Source organism: Taudactylus pleione, unplaced genomic scaffold (assembly GCF_031769625.1).
Source record: "Taudactylus pleione unplaced genomic scaffold, aTauple2 ptg000258l, whole genome shotgun sequence".
NCBI lineage: Eukaryota > Metazoa > Chordata > Amphibia > Anura > Myobatrachidae > Taudactylus > Taudactylus pleione.
The window spans coordinates 775,522-799,522 of record NW_028284660.1 but is presented as its reverse complement, the minus strand read 5'-3'; the positions used below and the strand labels follow the sequence as shown (position 1 = coordinate 799,522).

Here is a 24,001-nt window from a genome sequence, read left to right as displayed (position 1 = left end):
TGGAATGAAAGTTAATGTACTCTCAGTCAGTCAGTCAGTCAGTCAGTCAGTGTAGCAATCTGCTCCCTGTAAACACCTTGTAATCTGTAAGGGGCCACTCCCTGCAGGGTGACACTCATCTGGGACGGCTCACACAGGAACTCTCTCTATTCACAGTGCAAAGATCAAAGGTAAGTGAGAGACACCCAGAGCCGGGGCCAGGGAGGAAGCTGCAGTTACAGCCGGGCACCATGCACACAGACACAGCAGTCTCATAGGGAGACCTGTCTCACACTCACATGCAGAGGCTCCTCACACTGACTGGGGTAACACATGTCCTCATACTCCGGAGCCAGGAGAAGAAGCTCAAGGTCATGAATGAGACACCTTCAGTTACATAATGACCACGGTAACGCCGGTATGTACCAATCACAAACCCTGTCTGGTGTAATCACTTTCTGGCATTGTCACTGGGCTGTCCTGGTGCATCTTTCATTATCTCCCTCTGCTGCTGCCTGCAGTGCCTGAGGTCCAACTTTGTGTCCCTTGCAAATGTTTTTCATGCAGGATTTCTGCCTAATTTCCTGGTGTGTCTCTGTGATAGAACTATAAGTCTCAGCATGCCCTGCCACACCCCCCCCCCCCCTCCTTTCTCTCTGCATTTCACTCCATTAGTGTTTCTGCATCACTTCAGCATCTGTGTTGTCTCTGTATCTCTGTTTGCAATGCAACCTCTATGCTCCATCTATTGTGGAACTACAAGTCTCAGCATGACAGTAACTTTGCACTGTAAGGAGCAGAGGCATACTACTCAACTCCCTGCAAATTGGGACAAAGGTGAAATAGTGCAGGGTGGCGGGACAGTCCCCCTCTATTCGGGAGTGGGGACTGTCAGCCCAAATCAGGACAGATGGGAGATGTCACAAACTGTTTACAGAGACAGTGCCAGTACTTGGGACTTGTCCCCAGAAATGTCCTTTGTTGTTAGGATTGGACCATTTTCTAGGAGCAGTGTAATGTTTTTATTGCTGCTTGCAGTTCCCAGTAAGGCTATGTGCCAACTGGCGTTATGAATTATACGCTTAAATGCATTTTTAAAAATTCAAAATCATTGTACCAAATGAGACTGCACAGAGATACGTATTAATGTGCATTTAACTCGAGTTGTGCTGCGCTATTTTATACGCTTGTTCCACCCCAGTGCACCAGAAGCACATCAATGGAATTAAAACATGTGCAGTTAACTCTACATGCATGTCAGGCGTGTGCATGAATGCAATGCGGTTAGTATGTCAATTAATTTGTATTTTAACATGTGTTAAAGGATACATTTGAAATGACACTTTGTATGGAATCTAAATGTTCGTATACGGTAAATAAACTAAGTATATAAAAACTGAGTATTTAAAGTTCAACCAAATAGTTTTAGAATCATGCATATAGCTGCATGTTGTCCTATGTATGCATAATGTGGAGAGAGGAAGACTGAAGATAATGTATGAAGTAGCTGCAGAACAAGATACTTGTTGATGTTGGCCAAATGTTTTGTGCCACTATTTATCATTCCGCCATTTACTACTTTATATTATATGGGGCCCTCTCACTAAACTCTGTATATTATACCATTGTTGTATGCTCACAGAATATACTAGCTAAGTGACCCTGTCAACTGTACTTTTACTGTAACCAGTATACAATACAGACCCAGCTCTCTTGTAACTAGTATGCAATACAGACCCAGTTCTCTTGTAACTAGTATGCAATACAGACCCAGCTCTCTTGTAACTAGTATGCAATAGAGACCCAGTTCTCTTGTAGCTAGTATGCAATACAGACCCAGTTCTCTTGTAACTAGTATGCAATACAGACCTAGCTCTCTTGTAACTAGTATGCAATACAGAACTAGTTCTCTTGTAACTAGTATGCAATACAGACCCAGTTGTCTTGTAACTAGTATGCAATACAGACCCAGTTCTCTTGTAGCTAGTTTGCAATACAGACCCAGCTCTCTTGTGGCTAGTATGCATTACAGACCCAGTTCTCTTATGGCTAGTATGCAATACAGACCCAGTTCTCTTGTAACTAGTATGCAATACAGACCCAGTTCTCTTGTAACTAGTATGCAATACAGACCCAGCTCTCTTGTAACTAGTATGCAATACAGACCCAGTTCTCTTGTAACTAGTATGCAATACAGACCTAGCTCTCTTGTAACTAGTATGCAATACAGACCTAGCTCTCTTGTAACTAGTATGCAATACAGAACTAGTTCTCTTGTAACTAGTATGCAATACAGACCCAGTTGTCTTGTAACTAGTATGCAATACAGACCCAGTTCTCTTGTAACTAGTTTGCAATACAGACCCAGCTGTCTTGTGGCTAGTATGCATTACAGACCCAGTTCTCTTATGGCTAGTATGCAATACAGACCCAGTTCTCTTGTAACTAGTATGCAATACAGACCCAGTTCACTTGTAACTAGTATGCAATACAGACCCAGCTTTCTTGTAACTAGTATGCAATACAGACCCAGTTCTCTTGTAACTAGTATGCAATACAGACCCAGCTCTCTTGTAACTAGTATGCAATACAGACCCAGCTCTCTTGTAACTAGTTTGCAATACAGACCCAGCTCTCTTGTAACTAGTTTGCAATACAGACCCAGCTCTCTTGTGGCTAGTATGCATTACAGACCCAGCTCTCTTGTAACTAGTTTGCAATACAGACCCAGCTCTCTTGTGGCTAGTATGCAATACAGACCCAGTTCTCTTATGGCTAGTTTGCAATACAGACCCAGTTCTCTTGTAACTAGTTTGCAATACAGACCCAGTTCTCTTGTGGCTAGTTTGCAATACAGACTCAGTTCTCTTGTGGCTTCTGCCTACTTTACAGTCTTGTAGATCATATACAACACACAACACACATCCACTTGTAACTAGGCTAGAATATAGAACTTTATGTAACTTTCAGCAACTCTTTTACTGTCCATCACTGAACTCTGGAAGCCAGTTACAGTGCAGAACAGCACAGAACACCAAAACACTACGGAAGGTTGGGAGGTATGTTCCCACGGCCGTAACTAGGAGTGTGTGAGAAGTGCCTAAGGCAAGTCTGGGCAGTTCTCTACTACCTAGTGCCAGCAGCCCCACCTCCCAGTCGTGATGTCACAGGTTCATGGGCGGGGCCAGCACAAGGCCGCTTAGCGCTAAGGATGGACATCGGAAGCCTGCCATCGAATGGTGCGCTGTTTTCCACCATAGAAACTCTCGATGCAATGGTAATTAATCATCGTATCAAAAGAAACTGATGGAAAAAACATTGCGATAGTTTGCGCATGCCCCCCCCCCCCCCCAAAAGAAAAAACCTGTTTCGCATGTGTACTAGCAGCCCACTGCCAGTCTTGATATTAAACAGCTGGAATCAGCTGGGCCATAACATCGGATGGCCATCGCTTCTACACCACTTGATGGCAGTTTCCACCAGAACGCCATCATCATCAGAAGAAAAACATTTGTGTTAAATCATCAAGCATCCATGTCCATCCCTATCCGGCGTATATTCCGGCAAATAGCGTCCGGCTCTGAATCAGACCCACTATCAGCCAATAATAGAACAAGATGATGGCATTCAGGGCCTCATTCAGAGGCGGTCGTAGGATGCAAGCGGTCGTTCTGAAACAGGGCGGTCGCTTGCATCCTGAACGGCCGCCTCCATGTCGGTCGTTAGGCTGTGGGTTAACACCCACAGCTCTAACGACCGCTAAGGGTGATGGTCGCGATGGTCAAGACCATCGCGACCATCCGTGCTTACGACGAGACCCTAAGGTAGGGTCTCGTCAACCTTAAGAATCAGGGAGCTTCCTGCTCTGTTTGAGCAGGAAGCTCCCCACTGACATCATTGACGATGTCAGTGGGGCCGCCCTCAAACGGCATGTGTTCCGACAGGAACGCCTCCGTTTTGCCGGGCACGCCCCCGGCCCGCCCAGCAAACGGGGCGAGCTGTCACTCAACATCGACAGCTCGCCCCCATCTGCAACGAGACCCCGAGCCGGCTCCGTCGCGCGATGCGCACTAGAGCAACATCGACCCGGTCGCGAGCTCGTGGAGCTAACGACCGGGTCTGAATAAGCTCCTCAGTTTTCTGTGCTGCCATAGCGGAGGACAGGAATCAGAGATGCAATCAGCCAATGTCCCCAGGGGCTGGCAGTACAGTAGCACCAAGGCCCTGTAAGTGATGAGGCAATCTGTGTGATTCCCCCACCCGGTGTTAAATAAAAGATGAAAGCCGCATACGTGCGCAGCTGTGTGTGGGAGCAGGATGCTCTGTTGGCATTAAAAATACCATTGCACTATAGGTCGCTGCCCACAATGCCTCAGCTAGAGGGAACATTTTATGACAAAAATCTTTTGAGCAAACAATCACGTTAGAGGTATCTATTATACGTGTGAACGTGGTCAGTCTGTACTTTATCGTGACTGATGTGAGTCCTGAAAGTTCCCACCAAGATGTATCTGAAAGTCGCTGTTCTGACCCATCCATAGATACTGAAAGCAAAGATAACACCCTGTGACATGGTCTCATTTTAGTTGTGATACAAAACGTGGTAAATGAGGTGAAACAAAAAAACGTTTGTATTAGTCGTCGCTGCTATCATATGTTAATATGACTTTGGACACGGGGCCTGATTCAGAGCTGATGTCAGTGGGAGTGATTTTGGCTCTATCAGAGCCAAAATCACTCCCACTGACATCACTAGTGATGTCAGTGGGGCCGGCTTCAGACGGTAGGCGTTCCCATGGGAACGCCTCCGTCTGGCAGGCACGCCCACCAAAGGGGGCGTGCTGTCAATCAACATCGACAGCACGCCCCCTTTGGTGCGAGACCCGGAGCGATGGTGAGCCCGTTGCTCGCCGGGTCTCGCGCATGCGCACGACGGAGCTCCCTCCGTCGTGCGCATGCGCAGTGGGGAACATCGACCCGCTTGCGAGCGTCCTGCCGCTCGCGAGCGGGTCTGAATGACCCCCATGGCACAGACTTTCACAGCAATATGACAGCGGGCAGTGAGTCTCCTGTGTTTGGGTGGTAATATATCTGTGGAAATAAGGTACATGGGTGCGCTGAGCTGTCACCGCAGCCGTGCTGCTTTGTTACTATTTGTTCTTACCTAATTACAATCATTGAGTAAGTAGTGAGACACGTGTGCCACCTCAAGCCACAGGTTGTAACGTCTCTCCCGCTGTACTTCTATAACTGATGGTCTTCCTGTCTCCATCTGACTGACGGTTCTCCAGCTGTCTCCTTATATATTTCAGCCAGGTGTCAAAATTAAAACTGTGTCAGCAAGATGTGAGGCTGAAAATGAAAAGAATGAGCCCTGCTCCAACTTGCCCCTTCACACAGGGGTCCGCAGAGAAAGGAGTGAGGACCCAGGCCTGTTAGCCAATCCTTAAGGATTGCATGGCCCTTCCCCTTCAGCTGGTGGTGCAGCATTTTAAGGAGAGCCCTGGTATTTGCAATAGTCTATGGCCAGGAGCGTTTTATCAGGAGGAGTTCTGGCGCTAATCACCGGGGCACATGCCCAGTGCGACTTGGTCTCATGCATAGGCTGAAAACATCGTCCGCCATCGCCACTGCGTCCGCCTCTGAATAAGCCCGCCTTATCCAAAACAATTAATTTTTACCTGAAATCTTGAGCGCCATATTGCAGTATATTTATTTATTCATTTATTTATTTATTTATTGGGGACGGGGGATTATTAACTAATTGCTAAAAGATGACCATTAGTGGAAATGCATATGGGTGGAGCTATACATTATATATCCTTATATTTATATAATATACACATGTATTTAGTATTTAGAGAAGAAGGCACTGAAAAGGGCCTTTAAAATAATAATAAAATAAAATAAAGCTTATCTTATGGAAAATACATTTTGGTCCAGGATATTATGTCATTGTTAATGAGAGGTTCAGGACTGAGGGTCTGATTCAGAGCCGTTCGCTAGGCTGCGTTCGCACGTAGCCTGCCGATGTATGTAATCTGCGCATGCGTAGAAGACACAGTGTGCGTGCGCGAACTAGTCCATGCGATCGGGAAGCGTTGGCACCCTGTACACAGACGCTCCGCAAGCATGAGTGACAGGACGAGCCGTTTGTGGGTGGTGACGGGGGGTGGTCGATGGTAACGGGGGTGTGGTGGTGCGAATGCAGGCGTGTCTGCGTCTGAACGCTGTTTCAGGGGCGTGCATAATTAAAACAGCGTCATAGTACACGTCACATGGCTGAATTACACACTGAAGCACTCGCAGTGCTTGCGGTAGGGTATGGTCAGACACAAGTGCTGCGTATGGGTCCGATGTTACTCGATGTTATCGACTGTTTCATACACTTCCTGGAGATGACGTGTGTTACTAAGGGAGATTGGCGTCTTGTGTCAGGCTGGTGGGCGTCTGCGATCGCACGGCAAGACATAGTGGGCGTGTTAATGTCTTGCTAGCGATTACGGGATTTGCATACTTTGGCTGCTGACGGCTGCGTGCAAACGCACCCTAGTGACCGGGTCTGAATCAAGCCCTGAGTTCCTGCTTGTTCCCGCTGAAAAATAGCCTAGCGGGAACGATTCAAGACACATAACAATAATTCGATATAGATATTATCTTTATATAATAATTAAGAATATACAAATGAATAACGATCTAACGTAACAACCGGGTCTGATATACCAGCCTAAGCAGGCCGATCTGCCGGATATATCTCCTTCCAATATAAAGAGTGATAAGTGCATTTAAACCGACATAAAGTTCTTTTTGCACTTAGGGCCTGATTCAGAGCTGCTCGCTATTTGCGAGCGCACGCTCTGAAGCAAGGCTGGGAGTATTTTTTTTTTCCTGTCCGATCGCTAAGCTGTGGGTGCCCACTCACAGCTAGTGCGAGCGGGCACGAGATGGTCGCGATTATCGCGACCATCGGCATTGCGAGGAGACCCTAAGGTAGGGTCTCAGCACTCGCAATGCCGACTGGACTTCCAACTCTAATAGAGCCGGAAGTCCACTACTGACATCACAAGTGATGTCAGTAGGGACGCCCACAAACGGCAGGCGTTCCTTCGGGAACGCCTCCGTTTGTTCAGCCACCCCCCCCTCCCTGCCTACAAAACGGGTCGAGCTGTCGATCAACATCGACATCCACCCCGTTTTGCTGCTAGCTCCGGAGCGAGTGAAGGTCTCACTCGCTACGGGGCTCGCGCATGCGCACTGGGCCACCATCGACCCACTTGCGAGCGGGTCTGAATCAGGCCCTTAGACAGGTATAGCTGAAATAACAAGTACGGCACTAAGGAACTGATTCAGAGGGTGCACGCAAACCGCTCACAATGCCGATGTTAATACAGGTGAGCAGTTATCTAACCACTGAGTGGGCGCAAAATGTTCTGGGAACCCCTACGGCGCATGCGTCACACAGAGCGTACGCACAAGATCGGCAGAGACGGTACCATGAAAGTGATGGGCGGTGTTGCGGGCGCCCCGTTGAAAGCGCCTGCATTCTAAGACGCAGAGTCGCAGCCACAGAGACCATGTTCAAAAGGAGACCCTGCGCCTCCCATTGCGCTGGTGCAAGTGTCCATGGTGCACGGGACTGTGGCCTCGCAGGAATCACCGGCAGTGTTGGAGCGCGCAGAGACACTGAAAGTGCTCATTCAGACGCAGGCTACTACACCAGGGGAAGGCTGACACTAGCATTTGCAGATTATCGCAGCAGTGATACCGACGCAGCAGCCTCCACCTATGTATCAGGCACTAAAAGTGGTAAATTAGTGAAAAATGTGATAAATTGAAAAAATGAGAAAATGAAGTCACAGTAATAAAACACTGTTCACGGACCTATCGCATGAGCGGGCTGCACTTTATTAGTATGTCCTGGCTGTATTCATTGACGTCCCGTGGTGCTTCCGGTACAGGGGTGTATTAACAGAGGAGGGGGCCCGTGTGCAGTCTCCGTCTGGGGCCCCCTCCTCTCTCCCTGGCACTGAGCGCAGCACCGCAGCTGTAGGCTCTGGGCGCTAGTCTGTGCCCAGAGTCGTCTGTATGCGTAGGTCACTGGGAAGATGGCGCTTTGTGCAGGGCTGCGACACCCGACGCGGGACTTTGGAGAGGTAAGTATTAGAAATTAAGGGTGTGCGGTGTGGGCCCCCCCTGGACCCAGGGGCCCGTGTGCCCTGCACCCACTATAAATACGCCCCTGGTCCTGTAACTGATGGCGGCTGTGCAAGGCAAATGTGGCTGCTGGCCGCGTACGGTCCCAGAGCTGTAAGTGCCAAGGCAGATGATCCTAATTTCAGAGTCACAGTAGTAGCAGTTGCCGGTAGTAGGATAATATTAGTAGGGGGTTAAATGCATGGGCAAAAACGGGGGAACCACCTCTGACCGGCTTCGCCATGTTCCCGAGGCATTATCAAAGAGTCATTACTGGCAAACTATTTAATTGTTTAAAACTTGTGAGTATAACTTGTTCTGAATACACAACCAAGAGTGCCGAGAGATGGTGGGGGGCGGGAGGGGGGTACTAATTGCCCGGGCTTGCTAGTGGGGCCGGCGGGGGGCACAGGTTCTGTGCCGTACCCCTTTCCTACTCCTGCCTTTCGCGATTAGGCCACGCCCCCTTCCCCAGGGCCCAGCGCGGCTCTTGACGCCCCTGTACACAACAGATTGGTTCCTATTTTAAAATTATTTTGTTGCAAAAAAAGTTTTTCCATAACTGTATTATTACATTTATTTGACACAGATAATTCCGTGGCCACCCAGTTAATGTGGAGACGAAAAACTGTTTTGCAAAAAATCTCGCATATCCCATTTGATTGAGAAAATGGGTTTTGTGCTACAAATTTAAATTTTTTTTTTCAAACTGAAAATTATTTTGCAACAAATTAACCAAAACATTCTGAAGGCTGTATAACATGAATTGTCACTGATTTCGGAGACAAAACATTCAGTTGACAAATGGCACTTAATAGGACACATATAAATTGTAATATAATATGCGTAGAAAGATTTCTGTCTATAGAATGACTTCTTTCCTGTGTTACGGAACATTTGTGAAAACGAGATGGATGCATGGAGTTTGTGGAATCAAACGCTACATTGTATGGAGCAATCTAATTTCGACAAGTCCTCAATCCATCAATTTTATTACCAAGCGACAGGATCCTTGATCAAGGCATTTTCTCCTTAGACCACAGTTTCTCAAACTTGTTCCCCAGGACCCCAAACAGTGCATGTTTTCCAGGTCTCCTCACAGAATCGCAAGTGAAATAATTAGCTCCACCAGTGGATTTTTTAAAATGTGTCAGTGAGTAATGAGTACACCTGTGCTCCTGCTGGGTGACTTGGAAAACATGAACTGTGTGGGGTCCTGAGGACCGAGTTTGAGAACCACTGCCTTAGACCAAATACTTTTTAAACCGGGCCACTCATGAATTACACAGGGTCTGTGGCTGATTAATACCAGGGGAAATCCAGGCTTGTAGTCAGCCAGCCACAGAATCTGTGTAATTCATGAGTATCGAGGTTTAAAAGGACAGCACAGTAAGCCTATTATTAGCAGAGATGGTGGTGTCAGCAGGTGATAGTGTAACCCAGAGGTTCCCAAACTCTGCCATTACTGTCCAGGTTTTAAGGATGTCCATGCTTGAGCACAGTTGACTTAATTAGTACCACAGTCAATTTGCTTTAACCCTCTGGACTCCAGCATGGATATACTTAAAACCTGACCTGTAATGGTCTTAGTTCTTGGAAAAGTCTGTGATTCGCGGGTCCATGAGGAGGGGGCGGGGCTTATGCAAATTGCTCCGTTTAGCTCAGTCCCCTCCTCGCGGACCTGCAAATTCCCCATTAAATCTCCCCATCCTGCCCACTTCACTAGGAAGTGGGTAGGATGCGGGAGATCTGCTTACACTTCCAGGGGTGCTGGGGGCTACCCGAAAAATCGGGAGTCTCCTGCGACTTCCGGGAGTGTAGGCAAGTATGTAGTGCACTAAAAAATTGATTGAAAAACTGACACAAGCGCTACCTCTTTAACCAAAAAAGTTCATGATAGATGATGATAAAGATGGTAGAATTACTTATGTACCTATGTCTGGTACATTGAAAACAATCATAGGGTGTAGGGTGTACACTATTTATTGACATGGAACATATAAGTATAAAACACAATACATATGACACATAAAAACTTCAACTTGGTAACTCTGATGTAAATAACTATGTCACCAAGAAATCACAGATGCATGACATATATAATACATATAAGTCCAATCCCGGTGTTTATAATATAAGGTGGCTGCTTTACCAGAATTATGCAGGTCATGGGCATAGGTGTAAAAAATTGCGGAGAGGTAGTCCGGGTCCCTCAAATCCACAGGTCCATTGATTCTCCACAATCCTGGTGCTGCAGTGGTTCTAACTCCCTCCTGCCAACGCGTTTCGGTACTCCGTGTACCTTTATCAAGGCCTGGAGGTGTAGATGATTGGGCTCTCTTAAATACCCCTTTTGATGATGACTTCCGGTTCCGGTTATCGCGGACCGGAAGTGGTCGTCCGTTTCTAATTGCAGTCCCTCTAAAACATTCTGTATATCCTCCCAGCTTGAAAGCAGCATGTAGACATGTTCTTGTTTATTCCGAAGATTCCCTTTGTAGTGCAGTAGTTGGTGCTGGTGGCGCTTAGTCCACATGTGATAACCGGTAGCATGTGACAAAGGGATAAATGTAGTGCACTGTGGCAGCCTGGAGCTCGGTATTGTTGGGCATTATAGTGCGCTGGGTGCGATCACAGTTCTGACACTGGTGGATAGTAGTAAATACAGAAAAATAAGAGTCCGCACAAGTTTAACCAATAAATTAGAAAATGGTTAATCAGAAACAATTACACATAAAGTATACCAACATTAAAGTCTATTGAGGTGATAAATTTCATTAATGACTCTGGATTGGTGGTGCGCCCACGATATTTGTGTAGAACACGTGAATACAGATATTTTTGCAAAGACACAAAAAAAAGGGAAAGAAAGACAAATATGCCACAAATATGCCTTACATGGGGCACTCTTACAAGATATATGAAAAATGAAGTAGATGATAAATGAAATCATTAAAACTTAACGTTTAATATTATCCTTGAAATGAATTCTCTGATAAGAAAAAAGTATATTAGATCAATCAGGTTAATACATCTCATAAATAAATAACAATGTACCGCCTAGCTGATAGGGAAACATACAATGTGAAAATGACACATCATATGCCACGATCACAAGGTGTGAAGTGAAAACAAATTACCACACTATATGTCCTGGATATAACTGAATATTCAAATAGATATAATCAGAAGGACAAGTGTAGTAAATAAAACAATTAAGAACACAAATGTTAGCTAAGTATGCAAAATGGCGAAAATAAACATATAAAGGACTTCAATCTCAGAGCCCTTAGTAAAAATCATAAAGGGCTAACACACCAAAAAGGAAACAGGTATAGTGCCAATGTATATATAGACAAGGCACAAATACATATAGTACAAAATTCTGATATTAGCATGCAGCATATAGTAGGTACATCCTAGAAGTAAAGCATCTGTGACACAGGATAATCTTGATGTCTAATTGGTGAATCAAAATAGATGAGATATATAAAAAAACATATCAATATATCAGTGAAAAAATCAATATAAATTAAAACCAAACATTAGGTAATTCAAAGAACAAGTCAGTGTTCATGTCCTATAGGGTAAGGGTAATAAACAGTGAGATACAATGAGGGTTAATGTCTGTCACCTGGCTGAAGATGGTAATGAGCCACTGATGAAGGAAGTAAGGCCTGGGGGAGAACAGCGTGGGATCACTTCTACTGTCCCCTATCTGAATCAAAAAGGGGATGAGAGAGTGACAGCCACGTGGATCCCAGGTGAAACAACAGACAACGCTTCTGCTGTCTGGGATAGGGCTGCGTCTCTCCCCTGATACCAAAGGGCATTGCAGGGGGAGTCAGCAGCTGAAAACCCAGATGAGAGAGCGCTAGGGAGAGATAGGAAAGTACCTGGATAGTAAATCAAGGCTGCAATGCGGTGTGCTGAGAAGGTCCTGCAACTGTGAGCGGGTAGGTAGAGGTAGGACGCGCGTTTCGGTGGATAGTAGCACTGGTGGTCTAGTGTACAACAGCGGTGGTAGAGTGTACCTGCGGGGCATACAGCCTGTAGGGCTCTTTGGTGGTGAGCGTCTCCTGGTCCCACCTGTCCTTATGGAGCAGAGACGTGCAGAGACGACACACACATGCTCAGAAGTCAGACCTCTCCTAATTGAGTCCCGGTGGCTCCTAGTGACTGCCTGCTGTCTCCTACCTGGATAGTGCTGGAGGGAGGCAGCACAGGAGCACATGTCAGAGGTCAGACCCCCCCTAGTGTCAAATGTCAGATCCTTCGTAGTGTCAGAGGTCAGACCCCTTCTAGTTGAGTCCCAGTAGGTCCTAGTGACTGCCAGCTGTCTCCTACCTGGATAGTGCTGGAGGGAGGCAGCACAGGAACACATGTCAGAGGTCAGACCCCCCCTAGTGTCAAATGTCAGATCCTTCGTAGTGTCAGAGGTCAGACCCCTTCTAGTTGAGTCCCAGTAGGTCCTAGTGACTGCCAGCTGTCTCCTACCTGGATAGTGCTGGAGGGAGGCAGCACAGGAACACATGTCAGAGGTCAGACCCCCCCTAGTGTCAAATGTCAGATCCTTCGTAGTGTCAGAGGTCAGACCCCTTCTAGTTCAGTCCCAGTAGGTCCTGGTGACTGCCAGCTGTCTCCTACCTGGATAGTGCTGGAGGGAGGCAGCACAGGAGGGCACTCCTTCAACAGAGGGCCTGATTCATTAGGGATCGCTATTGTGATCACAGCTGCGATTACGCACTCAGTCCCACTGCGAAAATATGCTAATGACTGCTATCGCAATGCCGTCGCAGCCTAACATATGGACGCCCACTTCCCCTTACACACATCCGTAATACTTTGCAAGTCTGCGAAACCATCGGTAACATGGAGTACCATCGCAGCCTCACACACACTTGCACAAGCTCCGGCCTTACTCAGAAATTGCTAACATCATCGCACACGATAAGATCTAAAGCTGCGTACGGCATCGCAGTGGATAATTTATGCACGCCCCTGTAACGGCGTTCAAACGCACTGACATGCCTGCATTTCGCCAACCACCCCCCTCCCCCATTCCACCCCCAAACGTTCACTTCCTGTCAATCACTATGCAGTCCAATCGCAGTGGAGCTTTTGCGCAAGTGCCCTGTGATGCAATGCGCAGTACACAACAATCGGCCGTCTGCGTGCGTAATCGCAGTTGCGATCGGTAATGACACAGGCCTATAGTTGGATATTCTATAAAAGGGGAGGAGTTTGAACATTTTTATTTTACACTTATTATTTCTTCTCATAAGACAGTATCATTTCTTATTCTTTTAAACGTGGATCGCTGATTCATTTGGAGAATACATAGTGCATGTTCTAGAAAAGTGACGTCTTATTGTGGTATTAGCCGCCCCCACGTTTTATTCATCAGCATCAGAAGAGGCTGAAATAAAGGTGATAGACCATTACAGGACATGGAGGTCACGTCTAATGTCCAATACCAGGGAAGATTTCCACCCGTCATACATAGAATCTCCCTATGAATTGGCTGAAGCCTCCCCCATCTTCTCCTACTAGATCCCCCTCTCCTCCCCCCATGTGACTTTGCACGAATATGCTCATTCTTTGTAAGAATTAGTCATCGCACGCGTTTATGTTTAAGAATTCCAGGAAATTTGGGTCATTTATATCTCTCCAAGGTCTAAACTACCACATCCTGCACAACAAGTGTTTTGTGTCTCAGGTACAGTGTTGTGCATATTCTATGACATAAACAATATGTTTCTGTCCCCTTGTTTTGATTGAAGGCACTTAAGCCTAGTACAGCTGTGTCAGTATTGTGCTCCTTGTATAAATACTGATGTTAGTGCATATGTGAGAGCATAAATACAGTAGCTGTTTCAAACAGTAATAATGGAAATGATAACTTACTTACTACGACACAGGGACACTTGCAACATACTTTACGTAATGGAGGATATCTGTAATTGGGCCCGTCAGCTAGGCACAGTAAAGGTCACTTACAAATCTGCGGAGGCGCAGATACTCCGTTTGTGCGAATACACCTATTGGTCAGTTTCCTCCATTGCTGGCCGCCGTTCACACGGTTTTTATTCCTGTCTAGCAGGTGATGACTCCTTCAGTTATTATTACTCATTATTAGTTTATTACTTTTTTATTATTATTTATTTAATTTTGAAGTCACTTTGGGTCAGTTGAGTCCGCCTACAGGTTCCATAGTGCGGCTGTGTAATTGCTAAACGTTCTAGATAATAATCGTACTGCTTCATAGGTGGACGTAATCCCGTCGCGACTGCCTATCCGTACGCAGCAGTATGGCAAAAATATGCAATTGCCGCTGGGATCTGAACAGAGACGCCCATCGGTGGCTCCTTTGATCCGTCACTCAGAACGTCCGTCGGAAGTCAGCCGCCAGAAGCAGTCGCAGGCTGGGACACGCTCTTAAACTGTTGCAGCACGCCTGTGTTTAACTCGCCCCCCCCACCCCGTTACCTCCCACAAATGCTCACTGACTGTCAATCACTCCGCGTCCAAATCCTCACTGCGACCGCCATCTGTAGACTATCTGGACGCATGCGCAGTACAAAAATAATCGCTCAACTTTGCTAATATCGCCATGGCCTCCATCTCTGAATCAGGGCCAATCTCCGCACATTTTTCCATGCATCAAATAAGGTTGTCAGCAAAGATAAGTGACGCTTTCATTACCGTAATTGCGGCATGTGCGGGCAGAAACCGGTTATTGCAGAACATTGCAGCTGGTTGAATCGGTCCCATTGTGGTGGAACATGTTGTTGTTTTTTTTTTTCCCTATTTATACAGTATGTGTGCCGCAGAATTCAATCAACTTGTATCAAGTCATTCTGAGAAGCTGCTAGTGTAGCATGTCATCCCCTCCCTATAACCGAGCTCCGCAGACAGACACAACTGCTGTTAGTGTGTTTACTATGTTAAAACAATGTTGCTGTTGTCTGTAAAGCAAATAACAGATTACTTCTGAAAAGGGTATGCGTTTATGATGCCGGTGGTCACTATGCCGACCGCCGGCATCTCCACTACAGAATCCCGGCGAGGGTTAATTAACCTACGCCGGGAGACCGGTGCCCGGCATCCCGATCGAAGGGGGGGGGTTAGGTTTAGGGTTCCGGGGAGGACTTAGGGTTAGGCACCCCCCCCCCGGAGGTTAGGTTTAGGCTAGGGGGAGGGAGGGTTAGGCACCCCCGGGGGGGAACTTGGGGTTAGGCACCCCCCCCGGGGACTTAGGTTTAGATGGCGGGAAAGGGGGGGTTAGGTTTAGGCACTTAGAGGGGGGATTAGGGTTAGGCACAGGGGGGGGAGGTTAGGGTTAGGCACCCTAGATACGGCCGGCGGTGTAACATATGTATTCCCTAAAAAGAACCTGTTTAATTATTATCTTTTATTTATAAAGTGCTGTAAGGGTTTCGTAGTGTCTATGTACGACTTACCATGCGGCAATATAAAACTGATACATTACTGATGTTATGCTGCCTTTGCTATGTTGTTAGGCTGAGATGATGACAGTAGGCCTAACTTGTTTGCTGGATGGATTTTTTTGTTAACATGACATCAGTGAAACCATGATTTTCAGCATTAGAGCAGTGACATGGCTCACAGGACTTCGAAATTGTATCTCTTCCATGTTTCCATCACCTAAGCCAATGGCTTGTCTCTCTGTCTCTTTCCCCCCCTCTCTCTCTCATTAAAATATATATATCAGCTGCATTCAAAGGACTTTTTTTGAGAACCGGCTGCATCTCATCCTCTTTCCAAGCACAGCCTAACATGCAATTCCTCTAATGCCCACTTGGTGTCGCCATCATCAAGCCAATTTGTTAACTACACTAGAGGTCACATGGAAATAAAAATATATAAAAATAAATAATAATAAACGTAGGGATCAGATGCAGACAATTAATAAAGAAAACGGAGCAAGGGTCTATGTGACACAGAAGAGTCCTATGTAGTTACAGCCTTTGTTATTATTTGGTATTTTGACAGTTGATGCCGTATATTTTTATGCTACCACTGCAGTTTATCTTCTGTTCCCAGCAAGATGTAGGGAATTATATACGAGAAGTGTAGAGATCTAGGAGCTCATTCAGAGTCGGTCGTGAGCGCTCAGCGCTCACGACCGACTCGATGTTGCCCCACAGCGCATGCGCACGACGGAGCCGGCTCCGTCGTGCGCATGCGCGAGACCCGGCTAATGACGGGTGATCCGTCGTTAAGGGTCTCGTCATAGACGGGGCGAGCTATTGATGTTGAGTGACAGCTCGCCCCGTTTTCTGGGCGGGCCGGGGGCGTGCCTGGTCAAACTGAGGCGTTCCAGTAGGAGCGCTTGCCGTTTGGGGGCGGCCCCACTGACTTCATCAGCTCCCTGGGGCTTAAGGTTGACGAGACCCTACCTTAGGGTCTCGTCGTAAGCCCCGATGGTCGCGATGGTCTTGACCATCGCGACCATCACCCTTGTCGGTCGTTAGAGCTGTGGGTGTTAACCCACAGCCTAACAACCGTTATGGAGGCGGCCGTTCAGGATGCAAGCGGCCGCCCTGTTTCAGAACGACCGCTTGCATCCTACGACTGCCTCTGAATGAGGCCCCTAGAGTGGGAAGTGTAGGGATCATGGATCCCGGTATTACCAGCAGGGCCTTTCTCTAGAAGTCTTTACAGTAAAAGGTGTGTTCGCTCAAAAGTAATTTATAGTCAATCACCCCCCACCTTCCCCTAACAGGCACAACTATTGGGGATACACCACATGGACCCGACAGTTTAGGAGAATGAATGCCGGCCGGCACTGCACCATGGCTTCTCCTCCTGGGCGGGATGCATCAATGCATATTTTGCGGTCAAACCTCTGAAAATGAAATTTTCGGAGGTATGGCAGTTTACCGCATATGCACCAAACTCCGTCAGATGGCATTGCCCAATAGAAGCCTATGGGCTTCTATTCGCATTTCCCCCTGAAAGGGATCCAATCGGAACCCTCCCAGTAACCCCTGCGGTGCGTGCGTCACTCGACACATGCACAGGTCCTAAACCCGGAAATCCTCCTATCGCAACGGACAACTCTTACTGGGAGAGCTGTCCTCTGTGACTCTCTTCAGGCATTCAAAATGAGATGCGTTATGCATTCTGCCCCATATCAACAACAGGAGGTGAAAAGGGCCACGAGTATTTCTGCCTGGTTAGGGCCATTTTGCATATGACTCCCACAGTTCTCCCGGTTTGGAAGAGGGGACTATTGTCTAAAATTTCCTTTTGAGTGGACATATCCCGGAACTAACTCTGAAAGCAAATTCCCCCATAATTCCTGATGCACCCAAACTATCAGGATAAGGTGGTAAGTCATTATGATGTGCTGGTTACAGTGTTGCATCAGTACCTTGAAGCCCTCCAACAAAAAGTCAATTATTTCCTTATGTTTGTTTACTAACTGACTGTTTTTGGTCTCTCAGGTCTCTCTGACGACGCTGAACGGCTCCCTCGACCTGGACAACTGCGATGAGCACACCCCTCCGTCATCGCGCACACTGCTCCTGGTGGGATACAGCCTGCTGCTGCCGCTTGGCGTCATACTGAACGGAGTATCGCTTTTTGTGTTCCTGCGATGGCTGCGCCCTCTCTCCGTGGTGGGAACCTTCCTGTGCAACCTGGCACTCAGCGACCTCCTGTTCTCCCTCTCTCTGCCCCTGAGAATCTACTACTACGCCAATAACCACTGGCCCTTCGGAGGCTTCCTCTGCCGACTCTCCGGATCCATCTTCCACATAAACATGTATGGCAGCTGCCTGTTCCTCTTCTGCATTAACGTGGACCGTTACCTGGCCATAGTGCACCCCCTGCGCTTCCGCCACTTTCGCCGGCGCAAAGTGGCCCGCCTGACTTGCTTGTGCGTCTGGCTAGTGATCGTGAGCGGATCGGTGCCCGCCGCCCTTGTGCACAACTCCAAAGACTGCTGGAATGGGCATAAAGCGGTAAAGCGCTGTTTTGAAGGCTTAAGCAGCTGGCATGGATACTTGTTCCCCCTGCTGTTGGTTGCGGAGGTCATCGGATTCCTGTTGCCCCTTGGGGCAGTGCTCTACGGCTCATGCCACGTGTTCTGGGAGCTGTGCCGGGCAGCGGAAGGTGGGGCGCAGCGGCACAGAAAGACAATCCGATTGCTTGTGATCAACCTCAGCATCTTCCTCTTCTGTTTTGTGCCCTACAACTCAACGCTGATGGGCTACGGGCTGCTGCGGGCAGATCTCATAACAGATAGGTGGGACTCAAAATCTACTCTGAAGAGAATTCTTTCCATCACCGTCCTGCTGGCCAGCACCAACTGTGCCCTCGACCCCCTAGTTTATTACTTCAGCACAGAGGGCTTCCGAAATACACTAAGCCAAATGGGGAGGAGCAAGAAGTCCGGAGAGAAAGGCGCAACCGCCAAGAAAATCGGCGGCATCGTGGCCTCAGACAAGGCCCATGGGGTCAAATACTTTGGCATTACGACAGGGTCCGGCAAAAACAGCAGAGAAGAGCCCCAGAGATCGTCCCGGATTAGGATAGAGGGCAGTAATGGGAAAGAGAGACGGACAAGGATTGAGGAGTCTGAGATTTGAGCCAGTATGCAGCGAGACTGCGTCATTACTTGGGAGTGTGGGGGGAGGTTAGCAGAGGGGATTACTGCACGCTGGGAGGTAGTAAATTACGGATGCAAGGTGCCAACAAAGATTGCCAGAAGGAAAAGGAATAGAAGGGAAATAAGATCCCTAATTCTGGAAGATGAACAGTAATAGGAGCCCCCTCTGCCATTGTATATAAATCTTGTCACCTTCACTCAGGAAATTATATTGAATTATTTAATGCATCTGCGAGAGAAGCCGACTATGTAAAACGAGGCGTGAGATATTGCACTGAAAGTCTGAAATACAGATTTTTATTGTTTTTTTTTTATGAGCACTGATGAACACGCAATGATCAGCGCGCGCACAGCACAAGGGCATGTAACTGACCTGCTGGTAACGGGTAAATACGTCTCTTCCCCAACTGGGATCTTTGTTGGGAGCTGCACAGTTGGGGTTGTGTTACTGAGAGAATACAGTATACTCTGTAGGAGTTTAATTTGGATTGGAGAATGGTTTAATGTAGGAGGAGCTGACCTGGAAAAGGATCGTTCAGGACCCTTCCCCTTATTATCCTTACTGATATGAGAAGGAACCGTGGATAAGAGCAGAGGTGCTCAGTATAATTAGATTGTGCCCTACCCACCCCCAGTATTCTGTAGCCTTAATCATATCCTGCAACTAGGACATGACACAGCAATGGCGATCTCACAGCAGTGCACAGGAATTTTTACAGGCCAGCTTCAGCACCTCACCGATATCTGTGTATTCTCCTTACAGCCACGGCTGAAGGCATTTTACATGTATAGATCAGACGGTCATTATTAGATATAGGCCGTCTGCCGGAGCCTTCGTATCAAAGTGAAGCCAGCTCAATGGTTTCTGCAATATGAAAATGATTATTTTTTTTTTCTCACAGTTTAAAGAGCCCTTATCACTTTCACGCAGCGACGGACGTTTATGAAGTGAAAATCGCCACCTGAGCAGTGCAAAAAACGGCACTGGACGCCCTGTGCACCTCAGTTGCGCAAGTGCGTTTAGATCGCCTCGGATGCACAGGGGCTTGTGGTGCATAGTGGCTGACTTTGTGGTTGGAGAGGAGATTTGTACAAGCAGATGAGAGGAGTAGAGTAAATAGTATGGACATCTAAGGGTCTATTCACTAAGTCTTGGAGAGAGATAAAGTGGATGGAGATTAAGGGCCTGATTCAGACCCGCTCGCAAGGGCTATGCGCTCGCAAGCGGGTCGATGGCCGGGCAGTGCACACTCGTGATGTCAGTAGTGAGCTTCCTGCTCTATTAGAGCAGGAAGCTCACTGGGGCATGCGGGAACGAGACCCTACCACAAGGGTCTTGTCGCAAGCCCGATGGTCGCGACCATCACCTGGCCGCTTGCAAAAGCTGTAGGTGGTCACCCGCAGCTTAGCGAGCGGCCAGGAGGTCTGCTCCAAAAAAAAAAAAAAAAACGCCCTGATTCAGAGCGAGCGCTCTGAAAGAGCGTCCGGCTCTGAGTCAGGCCCTAAGTACCAACCAATCAGCTCCTTTCACTTTACAGGCTGTATTTAAAAAATGACAGTTAGGAGCTGATTAATTGGTGTTTTATCACTATCTACTTTATCTATCTCTAAAGCTTAATGGATAGACCACCTAATATGGAAAAATAGGTATGTTTTTAAGGGGGGGGGGAGCAGTAACAAATCTATAAAGACGTTTCCATCATTTCCTGTATTTAGCAAAGTCCGCACCTATATATATACAGCTGGGATCTCTGCCGATCACCTCTGTCATTGCTCATCTCATCACCAAAGCCAGATGAGAGCAGAAGGGAAACAATGTATTTTTATTTTAAGTTGAAATCCCCTTAAAAACCTGGGACTGCCCCTTGAAAATAGGGACAGTTAACAGTCACGGGACAACAAATACAGGTTGAATCTCTCGTATCCAAAATGCTTGGGACCAGGGATATTTTGGAAATTTGGAATATTTGCATATCATAACAAAATATCTTGGGAAAGGGACCCAAATCTAACCAAAGAATGCATTTATGTGTTATATACACCTTATACACACAGCCTGCAGGTCATTTTATACAATATTTTCAATAATTTTGTGACTCAAACAAAGTTTGTGTACATACATGAAATTCATTTGTTTCATATACACCTTACACACAGAGCCTAGGTGCCTTAAACAAAGTTTGTGTACATTGAACCATCAAAAAACAAAAGTGTCGCTATCTCAGACATGCTAAAAAAATTCTGTATTTCGGAATATTCCGTATTTCGGAATATTTGGATATGGGAGTATACATAGCGCATACATGTAACTATAGGAAATATACAAGACATTTCAAGCCGTACAATTATAGGGTTAGTAGTGAGAGCAGTAGGATCAAAGAGTTGGTAGCAACCGGCAAGGCCAATACACCGACTGAGGGCCTGATTCAGAGCCGAACGCTCTGACCAGAGCGCTTGCTCTGAATCAGGGCCCTCCTCCCTAAAAATGGAGCAGCCTCTTGGACGCTCGCATAGCTGTGGGTTAACACCCACAGCTATGCGAGCGTCCATGATGATGGTCGCGATGGTCAAGACCATTGCGACCATCGGCCTTGCGACGAGACCCTGCGGTAGGGTCTCGGTGACCGCAAGCCCTGGAGTGATTTTGGCTCTATCATGGGAACGCCTCCGTCTGGCAGCCACGCCCCCGGCACGCCCACCAAAGGGGGCGTGCTGTCACTCACCATCGACAGCACTCCCCCTTTGGTGCGAGACCCCTAGCGACGAATTCCTCGTCGCTCGCCGGGTCTCGCGCATGTGTACGATGGAGCTCCCTCCGTCATGCGCATGTGCATCCGGCCACCATTGACACGCTTGCGAGCGCCCTTCGCTAGCGAGCGGGTCTGCATCAGGCCCTGAGCTCCTGGGTATATCGGCCAGTGTAGGCTAATTGGGAGTGTTTGCTGTCTGTAACTGAATGAACAAATGACTCCTGTAATTCTAAAACATTGAGACATACATTTAAGCCTGGTACTTGCATATTGGTCCTAGATGGTGAATATTCAGGTTCTTATTAACCACTTAAAGCTGTTCTGTGTCAGGCTACATTGCAGTATGTTTGCCTGTTGTACTACATACTGTTGTACCTTTGTAATACCCTGGCTATTTTGATGCCATATTTCATGGTATACCTTTATCTGATTCCTTCTTCCGTTGTATACTGATCTGTGATACCATGTTATACCCTGTGCCAGGGAATGCAACCATGATACATGTGATGTTTTCTTCCGCTATATACTGAACTGTTTCTGTGATACTGTATACTAGGCCTGATTCAGAGATGTACGCTAATGCATTCGCAACTGCGTTTCCGTAAGCAACGCAGTTGCAAAAATATTCTGCTAGCAAAGATCACCCGAGCATAAAGACTCCCACTACCACCCTCACACCTGCGTGCGACTACGCATACCTACATAAACATCGGTACCATCGAAGTTCATCGGTGGCCATTTTACCCTAGCGGCAGGTCTGACCTGCCGCAGGCCAGGGAGCTCTTCTGCCACGCAGAGCTACGTATGCAATTGTAGTGGCTAATTTATGCACGCCCACGTAACGGCGTTCAAACGGCCGGGTACACCTGCGTTTCGCTAATCACCCCCCAAACGGTGACTGCCTGTCAATCAATCTGCAATAGGCCTCCGTGGTCTGCGTGAACGCAGGGCGATCGCACTGCAATGCATACGCATGTGCAATGGCAAACAATCGCTCGATCTGCGTGCAATTTGCAGTTGCGTTCATCTCTGAATCAGGCCCACTGTACTGACCTGCTATGCCCTGTACCGCTGTCATGCTGTTTGTCTCTGCATTCACCTTGGAGTATTAGCGTAATTATAAAAGGTTTTTTGATAACATGTTCCCCCCTGTGTCACCATTTTCGGCTATTTGATATTTATTTATTTATTTATTAACAGTTTCTTACATAGCGCAGCATATTCCGTTGCGTTTTACAATTGGAAACATAAATAGAACAAAACTGGGTAATAACTGACAGATATATAGGTAGGAAGGCCCTGCTCGTAAGCTTACAATCTATAGGGAAATAGGCATTGATACACAAGGATAGGTGCTATATATTGCATTTTGATCCAACCAGTTTCTTTCCAGTCACAAAGGAATGTCGGCCAAATGTCAGGAGGATGTGAAAGAAAGACAATGTGTGAGGTTATGTGTGGACTGTGAGAGGGGATGTAATAAGACATGGAAGCTATGAAGGTGATGTGGGCGGTTCTGGAATCTGATAAGCTTGCCTGAAGAGGTGAGTTTTCAGGGAATGCTTGAAGGATTGGAGACTAGAGGAAAGTCTTATTGTGTGTGGTAAGGCATTCCATAGAGTGGGTGCAGCACGAAGAAAGTCCTGTAACCATGAATGGGAGCAAGTAATGCATGGGGATGAGAGACGCAGATCTTGTGCTGAGCAGAGAGGTCGGGTTGGGAGATATTTTGAAATGAGTGAAGAGATGTATGTTGGTGTGGTTTGGTTAATAGCCTTATGTGTAAGTAAAAGTATTTTATATTGAAAACCGTCAGCCAATGGAGGGACTGACAGAGCGGTGCAGCAGACGATGAACGTTTGGCAAGGAAGATAAGCCTTGCCGCTGCATTCATAATGGATTGTATTGGCGATAGCCTGTTTTTGGGAAAGCCAGTAAGGAGGCTATTGCAATAGTCAATGCGGGAAATAATGAGTGCATGGATTAGTGTTTTTGCAATGTCTTGTGTGAGATATGGTCGAATTGTGTATATGTTTTTTAGATGTATGTAACATGATTTTGAGACAGATTGAATGTGGGGAAAAAAGGACAGTTCAGAGTCAAATATTTGGCTTTTTTAATAATTTGCCGCAATTCAACATTATTTTACAGATGTGGCAGCTGACTATAACTATATGTATGTGTGTGTGTATTAGCGCAAGTAAGCAGGGGATTAATACTACTGTTCTTGTCAGGGGCATCTTAAGAGAGGAAGGGGCCCATGTGCACTCCCCGTGCGGGGCCACCCCCTCTCTCCCCGGTGGCCCGGCAGCCGACTGACGCGGCTGGCCAGCCACCGGAGCATTAGTAGACTCCGGGCACTAGAGCAGTGGCGTATCTATAACGGGTGCAGTGTGTGCGGGGACCACGCTGCGGGACCACGGACAGGTAAGTTTAAAAT

The 24,001-nt window shown here is 47.1% G+C and overlaps 1 protein-coding gene across 1 annotated transcript; it reads left to right on the top strand.

The window, feature by feature from the left end:
- Window positions 1–204: 204 nt before the first annotated feature.
- LPAR5 (lysophosphatidic acid receptor 5) lies at window positions 205–22,679 on the top strand. The gene is made up of 2 exons (XM_088480920.1): window positions 205–397; window positions 17,646–22,679. Exons 1-2 carry the CDS (start codon window positions 380–382, stop codon window positions 18,789–18,791), a joined length of 1,164 nt encoding a protein of 387 aa, XP_088337046.1. The 5' UTR covers window positions 205–379; the 3' UTR covers window positions 18,792–22,679.
- The last annotated feature ends 1,322 nt before the right edge of the window (window positions 22,680–24,001 follow it).